Below are 15,851 nucleotides of genomic sequence, written 5' to 3' on the forward strand. Positions count from 1 at the left end.
AATGTGTAAAGAGAAGGAAAAACACAATAATATCAAAGTTTCCTACTTTATAGTTTCTTTTTTTAAAAAGATTTTATTTATTTGAGAGAGAGAGCATAAGTGGGTGGGAGGGGCAGAAGGAGAAGGAGAAGCAGACTCCTCGCTGAGTAGGGAGCACAATGCAGGGCTCAATCCCAGGACCCTGGGATCATGACCTGAGCCAAAGGCAGATGCTTAACCTACTGAGCCATCCAGGTGCCCCTACTTTATAGTTTCTTGAAAGACAGGTCCCACATTCAACATTTTCTTCAGAGCTACCATAACATCCTTATTTCTTAGACTATAAATCAAAGGATTGAGCACAGGAGTGAGTATGGTATAAAAAACAGATACCATCATGTCCTTCTCAGGTGTATGGTAGGAGTTGGGGAGCATGTAAGTATAAATGGCAGCCCCATAGAAGAGGATGACCACAGTCATGTGGGAAGAACAAGTGGCAAAGGTCTTCTTCTGGCCTTCTGCTGAGTTCATCCTATGGATGGTGATGAGGATAAAGTAGTAAGAGCCTGAAATGACTGTCACAGGAATGAGAAGCATGAGGACACAGCACAGGTACATGAAAATCTCATAGATGGAAGTGTCTGAACAAGAGAGTTTCAATACAGCAGGGACTTCACAGAAAAAATGATGGATTTCCCGAGATCTGCAGAAGGGGAAGGTCATGGTGATGGGAGTGAATAAGAAGCCATCCACTGAGCCCAGGAACCAGCAGCCAGATGCTAGGAGGAGCAACACCCGATGGTTCATGAAGACAGGGTAATGGAGAGGATGGCAGATGGCCACATAGCGGTCATAGGCCATGGAGGCTAGAAGAAAAAATTCTGAACCTGCTAGTGTCACATAGAGAAACATTTGTATCCCACATTCTGTGGCTGAGATCTTGTTCATACCCATGACTTGGTCCATAAGCATCTTGGGCACAGTAACAGAAATGTACATCATGTCCATGACAGATAGCTGGCTGATGAAAAAATACATGGGAGTGTGGAGGTGGGCATCAGAATGTATCAGTAGAATCAGGATGGTGTTTCCAGACAAGGCCATTAGGAAAACCACAAAAATGACCAAACAAAGGAGAGCTGGGTGTTTGGATTCACTGAAGATTCCCACCAGGATGAAATCTGATCTCCCAGTGTAGTTAACCAGCCAGTAGGTGTTCTCCATGATATTTCACCGAGGCAACCTGGGAAAGCTTTGGGATTAATTATTCAATCATGAAACACCACCCCTTGAAATGAATGTGTTGAGAGAGAAAGAGAGAAAGAGAACCCAGTTATGCTAGCAGGAAAAAAAAATCCATGGTCCTGTAGATTTAGAGATTACAAATTACCTATAATTCTATAAATTTACCATATAGTGAGGTTACATTGTTCATTGCATTGTGAGCTTACCTTTTGCTATAGTATCCTTTACCAATAAGCATGTAAATTTGTTTAGTTTAGCAGTTGCCTTAAACAAACACAAAAAATGAATCAAAATGCAAAAAAAAATTATATATGTATATACCCTTCTAGAATTTTTGTTGTAGATATCCAAATATCATTAACCTCTCTGGTCTAAGAATCCAACTGAGATTTTAAAAACTCTTCAAGGTATATTCTATTTCAGAAAAAATAATTTCACAGTGCACAGAAATATCAAATCATTACCTTCTACCACTGAAACTAGTAGAATGTTATATGTCAGTAATACCCCAGAAAAAGAGAACAATCTAATGAATCATTGAACATTATATCAAAAACTAATGATGTACTCTGTGTTCACTAATTGAATTTAAATAATAAAAAAAAAAGACTTCTAATACTATGTTGGACAATAGTGGCGAGAGTGGTCATCCTTGATGTGTTCCTGATCTTAAGGGAAAGGCTCTCAGCTTTTCCCCATTGTGGATGATATTCGCTGTGGGTTTTACATAGATGGATTTTATGAACTTGAGGAATGTTCCCTCTATCCCTATACTCTGAAGAGTTTTAATCAGGAAAGGATGCTGTATTTTGTAAAATGCTTTTTCTGCATCATTTGAGAGGACCATATGGTTCTTCTCTCTCCTTTTATTAATGTGTTCTATCACATTGTTTGATTTGTGAATGTTGAACCACTCTTGCATCCCAGGGATAAATCCCACTTGGTCGTGGTGGATGATCCTTTTAATGTATTTTTGGATCCTATTAGTTAGGATTTTGTTGAGGATTTTGGAATCCATATTCCTCAGGGATATCAGTCTGAAATTCTCCTTTTTGTTGGGGTCTTTGCCTGGTTTGGGGATTAAGGTAATGCTGGCCTCCTAGAATGAGTCTGGAAGCTTTCCTTCTGTTTCTATTTTTTGAAACAGCTTCAGTAGAATAGGTATTATTTCTTCTTTGACTGTTTGGTAGAATTCCCCAGGGAATCGGTCAGGCCCTGGTACTAGAAGTCTTAGCAACAGCAATCAGACAACAACAATAACAAAAAAAATAAAAGGTATTCAGTTTGGCAAAGAAGAAGTCAAACTCTCTCTTCTCGCAGATGACATGATACTTTATGTGGAAAATCCAAAAGATTCCACCCCCAAATTACTAGAACTCATACAACAATTCAGTAATGTGGCAGGATACAAAATCAATGCACAGAAATCAGTTGCTTTCTTATACACTAACAATGCAACTGTAGAAAGAGAAATTAGAGAAACGCTTCCATTTACAATAGCACCAAAAACCATTAGGTACCTCGGAATAAACCTAACAAAAGAAGTAAAGGATCTATACTCTAGGAACTACAGAACACTCATGAAAGAAATTGAAGAAGACACAAAAAGATGGAAAAACGTTGCATGTTCATGGATTGGAAGAATAAACATTGTTAAAATGTCTATGCTACCCAGAGCAATCTATACCTTCAATGCCATCCTGATCAAAATTCCAATGACATTTTCCAAAGTGCTGGAACAAACAATCCTAAAATTTGTATGGAATCAGAAAAGACCCTGAATGCCCAAGGGAATGTTGAAAAAGAAAAAACAAATCATGGGGCATCACATTGCCTGATTTCAAGCTATATTACAAAGCAGAGATCACCAAGACAGCATGGTACTGGTACAAAAACAGACACATAGACCAATGGAACAGAATAGAATGCCCAGATATGGACCCTCAACTCTATGGTCAAATAATCTTTGACAAAGCAGGAAAAAACATGCAATGGAAAAGACAATCTCTTCAACAAATGGTCCTGGGAAAATTGGACAGCCACATGCAGAAGAATGAAACTCGACCATTCTCTAACACCATACACAAAGATAAACTCAAAATGGATGAAAGACCTCAATGTGAGACAGGAATTCATCAAAATCCTAGAGGAGAACATAGGCAGTATCGGCCACAGCAACTTCTTTCAAGATACATCTCCAAAAGCTAGTGAAACAAAAGCAAAAATGAACTTTTGGGACTTCATCAAGATACAAAGCTTGTGCACAGCAAAGGAAGCAGTCAACAAAACAAAGAGGCAACCCACAGAATGGGAGGAGATATTTGCAAATGACACTACAGATAAACGGCTGGTATCCAAGATCTGTAAAGAACTTCTCAAATTCAACACCCAAAAAACAAATAATCAAATAAAAAAACGGGCAGAAGATATGAACACAATTCTCCGAAGAAGACATACAAATGGCTAACAGACACATGAAAAAATGTTCATCATCATTAGCCATCAGGGAAACAAATCAAAACCACACTGAGATACCACCTTACACCAGTTAGAATGGCAAAAATTGACAAGGCAAGAAACAACAAATGTTGGAGAGGTTGTGGAGAGAGGGGAACCCTCTTACACTGTTGGTGGGAATGCAAGTTGGTACAGCCACTTTGGAAAAGTGTGGCGGTTCCTCAAAAATTTAAAAATAGAGCTACCCTATGACCCAGCAATTGCACTCCTGGGTATTTACCCCAAAGACACAGATGTAGTGAAAAGAAGGGCCATATGTACCCCAATGTTCATAGCAGCAATGTCCACAATAGCCAAATTGTGGAAAGAGCTGAGATGCCCTTCAATAGATGAATGCATAAAGAAGATGTGGTCCATATATACAATGGAATATTACTTAGCCATCAGAAAGGATGAATACTCAACTTTTACATCAACATGGATGGGACTGGAGGAGATTATGCAAAGTGAAATAAGTCAAGCAGAGAAAGTCCATTATCATATGGTTTCACTTATTTGTGGAACATAAGGAATAGCCTGGAGGACATAGGAGAAGGAAGGGAAATCAGAGGGAGAGATGAACCCATGAGAGACTATGGATTCTGAGAAACAACCTGAGGGTTTTAGAGGGGAGGGTGGTGGTGGGATGGGTTAGCCCAGTGATGGGTATTAAGGATGGCACATACTGCATGGAGCACTGGGTGTTATACGAAAACAATGAATCATGGATGAATACATAAAAAAAATAATGATGTATGGTGATTAACATAACATAATACCATAAAATTTAAAAAAGGAAAATAAAATAAATAAAAAGTAACTTCAACACAATTTGGGGAAAATCTATATGAAATGCTTGAACCCCCTTTTTCTCATAAGATTGAGTCACATTGTGAGGCACTGTGATTGTATGGAGTAAGCCACAAATCCCCCAAAACAAGATTATGGTCCTCACCAATGACCAAACCCTTAGATAGCTAGGGGCATCATTTTGGAACCCAGACTTTGAAGCCATACTGGCTGTGGGTCCAGCTTATCCTGTACACACTATTTCTTCATTTGCTCTACATACATAAAAAAAGAGGATAAGGATAATGTTTTGTCTTACAATATATGTGTATATGTATTATATATATTTATTATATACATATATAATTATTCTATAAAAATATATAAACTTTAAGTAATATATATATATATATATACATATATATATATTTCTTATTTTAACCCTGATTAAGCAGAGCTTTTTGTAGAAATCTATCTAATTTGTATCCAGTACATGTTTTTCCAATTTGAAATTCATCTCCTTAAAGTTTCTACTATCTGCTTTATATTTCAGAGGATAGGAAGTAGTATTTAAGAGGGTCATTGCTGGGCGCCTGGGTGGCTCAGTTGGTTAAGAGGGTCATTGCCATTTATCATAGAAAGCTTTAGTTGTTTTCCCAAATGTTACCTGCTTTAATGAACATAGCAATTAATTGTTCATGGAACTGAGATGCAGAGAGGAAAACTGAACAGCGCTAAGATATTTCTGACTCCAATTTACTGTTTACTACTTTATCTTGCTGTTCACAGCCAGCATCTTTATCAGATATTAAAGATGAATCAAAACAAAATTAAACCTAATTACAATTAATGAGGTCACAGTCAGTAGACAAAAATAGAAATGTGATTTAAAGCAGAATTCTAAAATAGCCACAAAATAAATAAGAACAATAAACACAAAATGCATCTGACCTTTCTTAAGAGAATAACACCTTCTACATTTTTTGTTTTGAAGCTCAAACCTTTGCAAACTTTCAATTTCTGACATGTTAAATGTCAAAATTCAAAAGTCCTTACTAAGAGGAAGGAAATATTGACTCCTCTTTCTGGGAAGAGATTAGAGGCAATTATCATATCTGGATATTTTGGGAAGGATTTCCAAATCTCAAATATGTTTTATACTTTTAAAAATATATTTTATACTTTTGTAAAAATTCTAAGACTAATTAAAACATCAAATTATTAATATTCCCGTTGATAAAGCAGATAAAACTTTTAGCATGTTGAGAACACTTGAAATGATTTTGAATTCTTAATATATTTATTCAACAAAATTTTGACACATCGCATCAAAAACTATAGCCTTTCTATCACATCCCACCCTCACTGACAGATAAAATCTGAGCCCTGTGAAAAATGAAAACAACAACCTGATAAATTACAAAACACACCTGCTGACAAAGTCTATATTTGTGGTCAAAGTAAAGTAAGGACCAGCACAGTGAGCAATAAATGTAAAGACCTTGCTGAGTGAACAAAGGGAGAACAGAAGGGCACTTGGGGGGTACTGGGAAATCTCTGCTGTACTTTTGTAAATATGGGTCACTGCCATTAAGCTACACTGAACAGTCCACCTGGTTACCAGACACACAAGTGAACACTGTCTGTTTTATGCACAGCAACTGGTCCCTCTGTTCACTGTTACTCTTCTTTAATATAATTCCTTGCGTTTCATATAAACAACTTGGTGCATATTTAACATGGAAATTCATTGATAGTGGTGGTGGATTAATGTTAAACCTTTATTTGAAGCTGACAGCATCCTAAGAATTGTTCTAATGCTTTATCATATTTTATTTTTCCCAAGATCCTATGACGTACATATTCATCCTATTTTCTCCTTTTACACATTAAGGAATTCAGATTCTTATGGTCTGCTTAACACCACACAACTACCTTGAGTTGAGCCCATGGCTGTAAATATGCCTCAGAATTTTTGGGGACAAGTTCTTCCCTCCATAGTAGATAATTTAGGTATTAAGTCACCCATTGTCAGTTTCACTAGAAAATATAAATATGATTGAGATATTTGTTTCTAACCCTCAAAAATTATCCCCACTTTAAGTAAAATCAATATATCTTCTGCAAAATTTCTATCTCAGGAAAACAGATACATTATCCAATTATATAGGAAATGTGTATATTCTTCCATCCACAAATAACTAGAAAGCAAAAATACATTTTTAATGTGCTATACAAAGAGATTCAAGAGAAAAGGTAAATTTGTTTTTCCACTCACAAATAGGTAAAAAGAAAATTAAGGATGTATTTTCAACAACTATAATGGAAAATATCAGAAGCAGAACAAGTAAAGATAGAAAATAATCACCCTTTTGTTCTTGCAGTTCTGTCTGCTTGTCTGGTTGAATGCAACATCAAATGATATAGCTATTCTCATCCAGATGGGCTAATGGAGTGTGACCAGGTTAAGTGTACAGAGAGAAGTAGGAGGGCTTTACTATGCCCATTAAGTGAGTGGATGAAGGTTTTTTGTCAACAAATCCCCTCTGACACTATAAAGAGGAATGCAATTATAAGAGCTAAAGAAGCTAATAGATATCCCTGTTGCACTGTTCTGTATTTTGCTCATCTTTTTAAAAATCTTTTATTGTTAATGTCAATATGTATCAAAATCTTAACCAAGATTGACAATATTCATACATCACATCACTAATGAATTTTTGGCTATGAAATATATGAGTTAGTTTTTTATGTAGCCTTTTCATTTTACAAAATGCATATTTCATGTAGGTGTGAATATATATCTTTTTCTTATTTTAAGATTAAAGAAAACATTTGAAATATAATTTTTCTATTTTTCTTTTTACTTTTTACTGATGTACAATCTGAAATTCATAGTTTAATCAATTTTTCAAAGCTAATACCATCAATTAGTCCTATGGTTGAAATTAAAATTGAGATACTCTCTTTCACATTTTTTATCTAGAGCCCAATTCATTAGATTGCTGATTATATACCCTCTGCTGTTATTCACATGGAATCTACATTACCTTAATGTTACATTTATTTATTATTTCATTTTTTTCCATTTTTAATTTTTAATAAAAATTTATTAGTGGAATGAGTCATAGGAATAAAAAGCAGAGCATAAGGAATTACAGCCAATGATACTGTGATGTATGGGATGCTGTGGCAAACACAGCATAATGTATAAACTTGTCAAATCACTAAGTTGTACACTTGAAACTGATGTAACATTGTGTGTCAACTATACTCAGTTTTTTTCGAGAGTTTGTGTTTCTTTTTTTCAATGTTCAATTAGCCAACATATAGGATATCATTAATTTTTTATGTAGTGTTCAGTGTGGCAGGATACAAAATCAATGCACAGAAATCAGTTGCATTTATATACATTAACAATGTAACTAAAGAAACAGAAATTAAGGAATCAATTCCATTTACAATAGCACCAAAAACCATAAGATACCTAGGAATAAACCTAATCAAAGAGGTAAAGGATCTATAATCTAGAAACTGCAGAACACTTATGAAGAAAATTGAGGGAGACACAAAGAGATGGAAAGACATTCCATGCCCATGGATTGGAAGAATAAACATTGTGAAAATGTCTATGCTTCCCAAAGCAATTCGCACTTTCCCAAAGCAATCCCTATCAAAATACCATTGGCATTTTTAACAGAGCTGGAACGAACAATCCTAAAATTTGTATGGAACCAGAAAAGACCCCGAATAGCCAGGGGATTGTTGAAAAAGAACACCAAAGCTGGGGGCATCACAATGCCTGACTTCATGTTATATTACAAAGCTGTGATCATCAAGACATTTTATTGACACAGAAACAGGCCCAAAGATCAATGGAACAGAATAGAAAGCCTAGAAATGGACCCTCAACTATATGGTCAACTAATCTTCAACAAATCAGGAAAAAATATCCAATGAAGAAACGACAGTCTCTTCAATAAATGGTGCTGGGAAACTGGACAGCCACATGCAGAAGAATGAAACTAGACCATTCTCTTACACCATACACAAAGATAAGCTCAAAATGGATGAAAGACCTCAATGTGAGACAGGATAAAGGGCTGATATCCAAAATCTATAAAGAACTTCTCAAACTCAACACCCAAAAAGCAAAAAATCAAGTTAAGAAATGGGCAGAATACATGAACCAGACACTTCTCCAAAGAAGACATTCAGATGGCTAACAGATATATGAGAAAATGTTCAACATCAATAGCCATCAGGGAAATACAAATCACAACCACAATGAGATACCACCTTACACCAGTTAGAATGGCAAAAATTAACTAGGCAGGAAATAACAAGTGTTGGTGAGGTTGTAGAGAAGTAGGAACCCTCTTATATTGTTGGTGGGAATGCAAGTTGGTACAGCCACTCTGGAAAACAGTAGGGAGCTTCCTCAAGACGTTAAAAATAGAGCTACCCTATGACCCAGCAATTTCACTACTGGGCATTTACTGCAAAGGTACAGATGTAGTGAAAAGAAGGGCACATGCACCCCAATGTTCATAGCAGCAATGTCCACAATAGCCAAACTGTGGAAGGAGCTGAGATGCCCTTCAACAGATGAATGGATAAAGAAGATGTGGTACATATATACAATGGGATATTACTCAGCCATCAGAAAGGATGAATACCCAACTTTTACATCAACATGGATAGGACTGGAGAGGATTATGCTAAGTGAAATCAACCAAGCAGAGAAGGAGAATTACCATATGGTTTCACTCATATGTGGAACATAAGGAATAGAGCAGAGGACCACAGGGGAAGGGAGGGAAAACTGAGTCCCTGAGTAATGGGAAGAAATCAGATAGTGAGACAACCCATGAGAACTCTGGACTCCAGGAAACAAACTGAGGGTTGCAGAGGGGAGGGGTGGGGGGATGGGGTGACCACGTGATGGGTATTGAGGAGGGCATGTGCTGGGATGAGCACTGGGTGGTATAGGCAACTAATGAATTATTGAACACTACAACAAAAACCTATGATGTACTACTATATGTTGGCTAACTGAACATAATGAAAAAATTTAAGAAAATAATAATAAAATAAAAAAATAAAGCAAAAAAAGATAACTCATTGTTTTAGAATATTAAAAAAAATTTCTGGTTTAAGACACATTAAAAATAAAGTCATGTTTCATAGAAAGTTGTTCTACTTCACATCATGTTTCTCTTCATTATATTTTGTCTTCCATTTCTAGGATGTTACAAAAGGAAGCATCAAATGTGTTTATGATATAGTCTAGAATATTGGAGAGGAGATGCATTATCTTCAATTCTTTTTGAAAGTTAAAGAATGCATTATTTTTGGGGTGGCTGGGTGATAGACATTGGGAAGGGTATGTGCTATGGTGAGCGCTGTGAATTGTGCAAGACTGTTGAATCACTGATCTGTACCTCTGAAACAAATAATGCAATATATGTTAAGAAAAAAAAAAAAAGAAGATAGTAGGAGGGGAAGAATGAAGGAGGGGAAATTGGAGGGGGAGACGAACTATGAGAGAATATGGACTCTGAAAAACAAGCTGAGGGTTCTAGAGGGGAGGGGGGTGGGAGGATGGGTTAGCCTGGTGATGGGTATTAAAGAGGGCATGTTCTGCATGGAGCACTGGGTGTTATACGCAAACAATGAATCATGGAACACTACATCAAAAACTAATGATGTGAGGGGGCGGAGCAAGATGGCCGAGGAGTAGGAGACCTGGATTTCGTCTCCTCTCAGGAATTCAGCTGGATAGGGATCAAACCATTCTGAACACCTACAAACTCAACAGGAGATCAAAGAAAAGAAGAGCAACAACTCTCTGAACAGAAAAGCGACCACTTTCTGGAAGGTAGGACGTGCGGAGAAGTGAATCCGTGGCGATATTCGGGAGGATAGACGGCGGGGGAGGGGCCTCCGACGGCCGCTTCTGGCAAGTGATAGAGCCACGGAGCACAAAGTCAGAACTTTTAGAAGTCTGCTCCGCTGAGGGACGTCACTCTGGTGGCGAAGTGGGGGGTGGAACCCTCGCGGGACAGTGTGGTCTCAGGACCCTCGGGGTCACAGAAAGACCGGGGGTGCCTGAGTGCGGCAGAGCTCCCAGGGATCGGAGCAGGGAAGCCGGCTGCAGAGACGGAGCCCAGGCGCGGGCTCTCAGCTCGGGGTTGCCATAAACCGTGATCCGCGGCACAGTCGGGCCACTGCTCCTCCAGCAGGGACCCAACAAGCGGCAGATCCGGGGAGACTCACCTTCTTCCCCCGGGAGGAGAGGTGCGGGAGTGCACCGCGGGGATCTGCTGGGTTTGGAGACTCCACCCGGGGTCGGGTGCCAGATGGAAAGGCGCGGTCACAGGCCGGGTGAGCGCGGAGTGCGGCCGGAGACCGGGGAGACGGGAGTGACTGACGGCTTTTCTCTGGGGGCTCGCTGAGGAGCGGGACCCCGAGTTCTTGGCTCCGCCGGGGCGGAGACTGGGAGGCCGCCATTTTCACTCTCCGCCTCCAAAGCTGTAAGGAAAGCTTGCAGGGAACAAAAGCTCCGGAGAGCAAACCCGAGCAGATTACTTAGCCCGGACCGGTAAGGGCGGGGCAATTTTGCCTCCGGCAAAGACATTTGGGAACCACGGCAACAGGCCCCTCCCCCAGAAGATCAGCGAGAACAGCCAGCCAAGACCAGGTTTACCGATCAATGAGAACAGCAGAACTCCAGCACTAGGGGAACACTGCACATAGAATTCATGGCTTTTTTACCATGATTCTTTAGTCTTTCAAAGTTAATTATTTTTTTAACTGTCTTTTTTTCTTTTTTCCTTTTTTCTTTTTTTTTTGAATTTTTCTTTTTCCCTTTTTCAACCAACATCTTATCAATCCCTTTTTAAAAAAAAAAACATTTTTATTTTTCATTTTTAAAGTCATATTCTATCCCTTCATAGTAGTTACCCGTATTTTTGGCATATATATATAAGTTGTTCTCTCTTTAAAATCTTGAGATAGTTTCTTCTAACAGATCAAAATATACTCTAAATCTCTAGTGTATGGTTTTTTTCTACTCCCCTGCCTGATCACATTCTCTCCCTTTTTTTCTTTCTTTCTTTTTTTTTTTAATCCTCTTCTTTCTTTTTTCAAACAACTTATCAAATCCTTTTTTAAAATTTTTTATAATTTCCATCTTTACAGTCATATTCCATCCCTTCATCATATCAACCCTTATTTTTGTACATGTATAAGTTTTTCTTTCTTTAAAATTTTGGGAGGGACTTTCTTTTAACAGACCAAAACACACCCAAAATCTAGTGTGTGGCACTGATCTATAATCCAGCCTGATCATATTTGATCACATTCTGTTTTTGTTTTGTTTTGTTTTGTTCTGCTTTTGTTTGTTTTTATCTTTATCTTTTTCTTTTTTCTTTTTTTCTTTCCTTTTCTTTTTTCTCTCTTTCCCTTTCTTTTCCCACTGCTTCAGGTCTTTTCTGATTTGTTTAGAGTATATTTTCTGGGGACGTTGTTACCCTGCTAGCATTTTGTTCTCTCATTAATCTATTCTCCTCTGCACAAAATGACAAGACGGAAAAAATCACCTCAACAAAAAGAACAAGAGGTAGTACCGACTGCCAGGGACCTACTCAATACGGACATTAGTACGATGTCAGATCTAGAGTTCAGAATCATCACTTTAAAGATACTAGCTGGGCTTGAAAAAAGCATGGAAGTTATTAGAGAAACCCTTTCTGGAGAAGTAAAAGAACTAAAATCGAACCAAGTAGAAATCAAAAAGGCTATCAATGAGGTGCAATCAAATATGGGGGCGCTAACTGCTAGGATAAATGAGGCAGAAGAAAGAATCAGTGAGATAGAAGACCAAATGATGGAAAATAAAGAAGCTGAGAAAAAGAGAGATAAACAACTACTGGATCACGAGGGCAGAATTCGAGAGATAAACGATACCATAAGACGAAACAACATTAGAATAATTGGGATCCCAGAAGAAGAAGAAAGAGAGAGAGGGGCAGAAGGTATAATGGAGCAAATTATAGCAGAGAACTTCCCTAATTTGGGGAAGGAAACAGGCATCAAAATCCAGGAAGCACAGAGAACCCCTCTCAAAATCAATAAAAATAGGTCAACACCCCGACATCTAATAGTAAAACTTACGAGTCTCAGAGACAAAGAGAAAATCCTGAAAGCAGCTCGGGAGAAGAGATATGTAACCTACAATGGTAGAAACATTAGATTGGCAACAGACTTATCCACAGAGACCTGGCAGGCCAGAAAGGACTGGCAGGACATATTCAGAGCACTAAATGAGAAAAATATGCAGCCAAGAATACTATATCCAGCTAGGCTGTCATTGAAAATAGAAGGAGAGATAAAAAGCTTCCAGGACAAACAAAAACTAAAGGAATTTGCAAACACGAAACCAGCCCTACAAGAAATATTGAAAGGGGTCCTCTAAGCAAAGAGAGAGCCTAAAAGCAACATAGACCAGAAAGGAACACAAACAATATACAGTAACAGTCACTTTACAGGCAATACAATGGCACTGAACTCCTATCTTTCAATAGTTACCCTGAATGTAAATGGGCTAAATGCCCCAATCAAAAGACACAGGCTATCAGATTGGATTAAAAAACAAGACCCATCGATATGCTGTCTGCAAGAGACTCATTTTAGACCCAAAGACACCCCCAGATTGAAAGTGAGGGGGTGGAAAACCATTTACCATGCTAATGGACACCAAAAGAAAGCTGGGGTGGCAATCCTTATATCAGACAAATTAGATTTTAAACCAAAGACTGTAATAAGAGATGAGGAAGGACACTATATCATACTTAAAGGGTCTATCCAACAAGAAGATCTAACAATTGTAAATATCTATGCCCCTAACATGGGAGCAGCCAATTATATAAGCCAATTAATAACAAAAGCAAAGAAACACATCGACAACAATACAATAATAGTGGGGGACTTTAACACCGCCCTCACTGAAATGGACAGATCGTCTAAGCAAAAGATCAACAAGGAAATAAAGATTTTAAATGACACACTGGACCAAATGGACTTCACAGACATATTCAGAACATTCCATCCCAAAGTAACGGAATACACATTCTTCTCTAGTGCCCATGGAACATTCTCCAGAATAGATCACATCCTAGGTCATAAATCAGGTCTCAACCGGTACCAGAAGATTGGGATCATCCCCTGCCTATTTTCAGACCACAATGCTTTGAAACTAGAACTCAATCACAAGAGGAAAGTCAGAAAGAACTCAAATACATGGAGGCTAAAGAGCATCCTACTGAAGAATGAATGGGTCAACCAGGAAATTAAAGAAGAATTAAAAAAATTCATGGAAACCAATGAAAATGAAAACACAACTATTCAAAATCTTTGGGATACAGCAAAGGCAGTCCTAAGACGAAAGTATATAGCAATACAATCCTTTCTCAAGAAACAAGAAAGGTCTCAAGTACACAACCTAACCCTACACCTAAAGGAGCTGGAGAAAGAACAGCAAATAAAGCCTAAACCCAGCAGGAGAAGAGAAATAATAAAGATCAGAGCAGAAATCAATGAAATAGAAACCAAAAGAACAGTAGAACAGATCAACGAAACTAGGAGCTGGTTCTTTGAAAGAATTAACAAGATTGATAAGCCCCTGGCCAGACTTATCAAAAAGAAAAGAGAAATGACCCAAATCAACAAAATCATGAATGAAAGAGGAGAAATCACAACCAACACCAAAGAAATACAAACAATTATAAGAACATATTATGAGCAACTCTATGCCAGCAAATTAGATAACCTGGAAGTAATGGATGCATTCCTAGAGATGTATCAACTACCAAAACTGAACCAGGAAGAAATAGAACACCTGAACAGACCTATAACCACTAAGGAAATAGAAGCAGTCATCAAAAATCTCCCAAAACACAAAAGCCCAGGGCCAGATGGCTTCCCAGGGGAATTCTACCAAACATTTCAAGAAGAATTAATACCTATCCTTCTGAAACTGTTCCAAAAAATAGAAATGGAAGGAAAACTTCCAAACTCATTTTATGAGGCCAGCATTACCTTGATCCCAAAACCAGACAAAGACCCCATCAAAAAGGAGAATTACAGACCAATATCCCTGATGAACATGGATGCAAAAATTCTCACCAAAATACTAGCCAATAGGATCCAACAGTACATTAAAAGGATTATTCACCACGACCAAGTCGGATTTATCCCTGGGCTGCAAGGTTGGTTCAACATCCGCAAATCAATCAACGTGATACAATACATTAACAAAAGAAAAAACAAGAATCATATGATCCTCTCAATAGATGCAGAAAAAGCATTTGACAAAGTACAGCATCCTTTCTTGATCAAAACTCTTCAGAGTATAGGGATAGAGGGTACATACCTCAATATCATAAAAGCCATCTATGAAAAACCTACAGCGAATATCATTCTCAATGGGGAAAAACTGAGAGCTTTCCCCCTAAGGTCAGGAACGCGGCAGGGATGTCCACTATCACCACTGCTATTCAACATAGTATTGGAAGTCCTAGCCACAGCAATCAGACAACAAAAAGAAATCAAAGGCATCCAAATTGGCAAAGAAGAAGTCAAACTCTCACTCTTTGCAGATGATATGATACTTTATGTGGAAAATCCCAAAGACTCCACCCCAAAACTGCTAGAACTCATACAGGAATTCAGTCAAGTGGCAGGATATAAAATCAATGCACAGAAGTCAGTGGCATTCCTATACACCAACAATAAGTCAGAAGAAAGAGAAATTAAGGAGTCGATCCCATTTACAATTGCACCCAAAACCATAAGATACCTAGGAATAACTCTAACCAAAGAGGCAAAGGATCTGTACTCAGAAAACTATAAAATACTCATGAAAGAAATTGAGGAAGACACAAAGAAATGGAAAAACGTTCCATGCTCATGGATTGGAAGAACAAATATTGTGAAGATGTCAATGCTACCTAGAGCAATCTACACATTCAATGCAATCCCCATCAAAATACCATCCAGTTTCTTCAAAGAAATGGAACAAATAATCCTAAAATTTGTATGGAACCAGAAAAGACCCCGCATAGCCAGAGGAATGTTGAAAAAGAAAAGCAAAGCTGGCGGCATCACAATTCCGGACTTCCAGCTCTACTACAAAGCTGTCATCATCAAGACAGTATGGTACTGGCACAAAAACAGACACATAGATCAATGGAAGAGAATAGAGAGCCCAGAAATGGACCCTCAACTCTATGGTCAACTAATCTTTGACAAAGCAGGAAAGAATGTCCAATGGAAAAGAG

At 38.1% G+C, this 15,851-nt stretch overlaps 1 protein-coding gene across 1 annotated transcript; it reads right to left on the reverse strand.

Moving 5' to 3' along the window:
* Nucleotides 1–240: 240 nt before the first annotated feature.
* LOC118548332 (olfactory receptor 2T29-like) lies at nt 241–1,203 on the reverse strand. Its single transcript, XM_036112159.2, has one exon. It carries the CDS (start codon nt 1,201–1,203, stop codon nt 241–243), a length of 963 nt encoding a protein of 320 aa, XP_035968052.1.
* Between the last annotated feature and the right edge of the window lie 14,648 nt (nt 1,204–15,851).

The sequence above is a fragment of the Halichoerus grypus genome, chromosome 2 (assembly GCF_964656455.1).
Source record: "Halichoerus grypus chromosome 2, mHalGry1.hap1.1, whole genome shotgun sequence".
Taxonomy (NCBI): Eukaryota; Metazoa; Chordata; class Mammalia; order Carnivora; family Phocidae; genus Halichoerus; species Halichoerus grypus.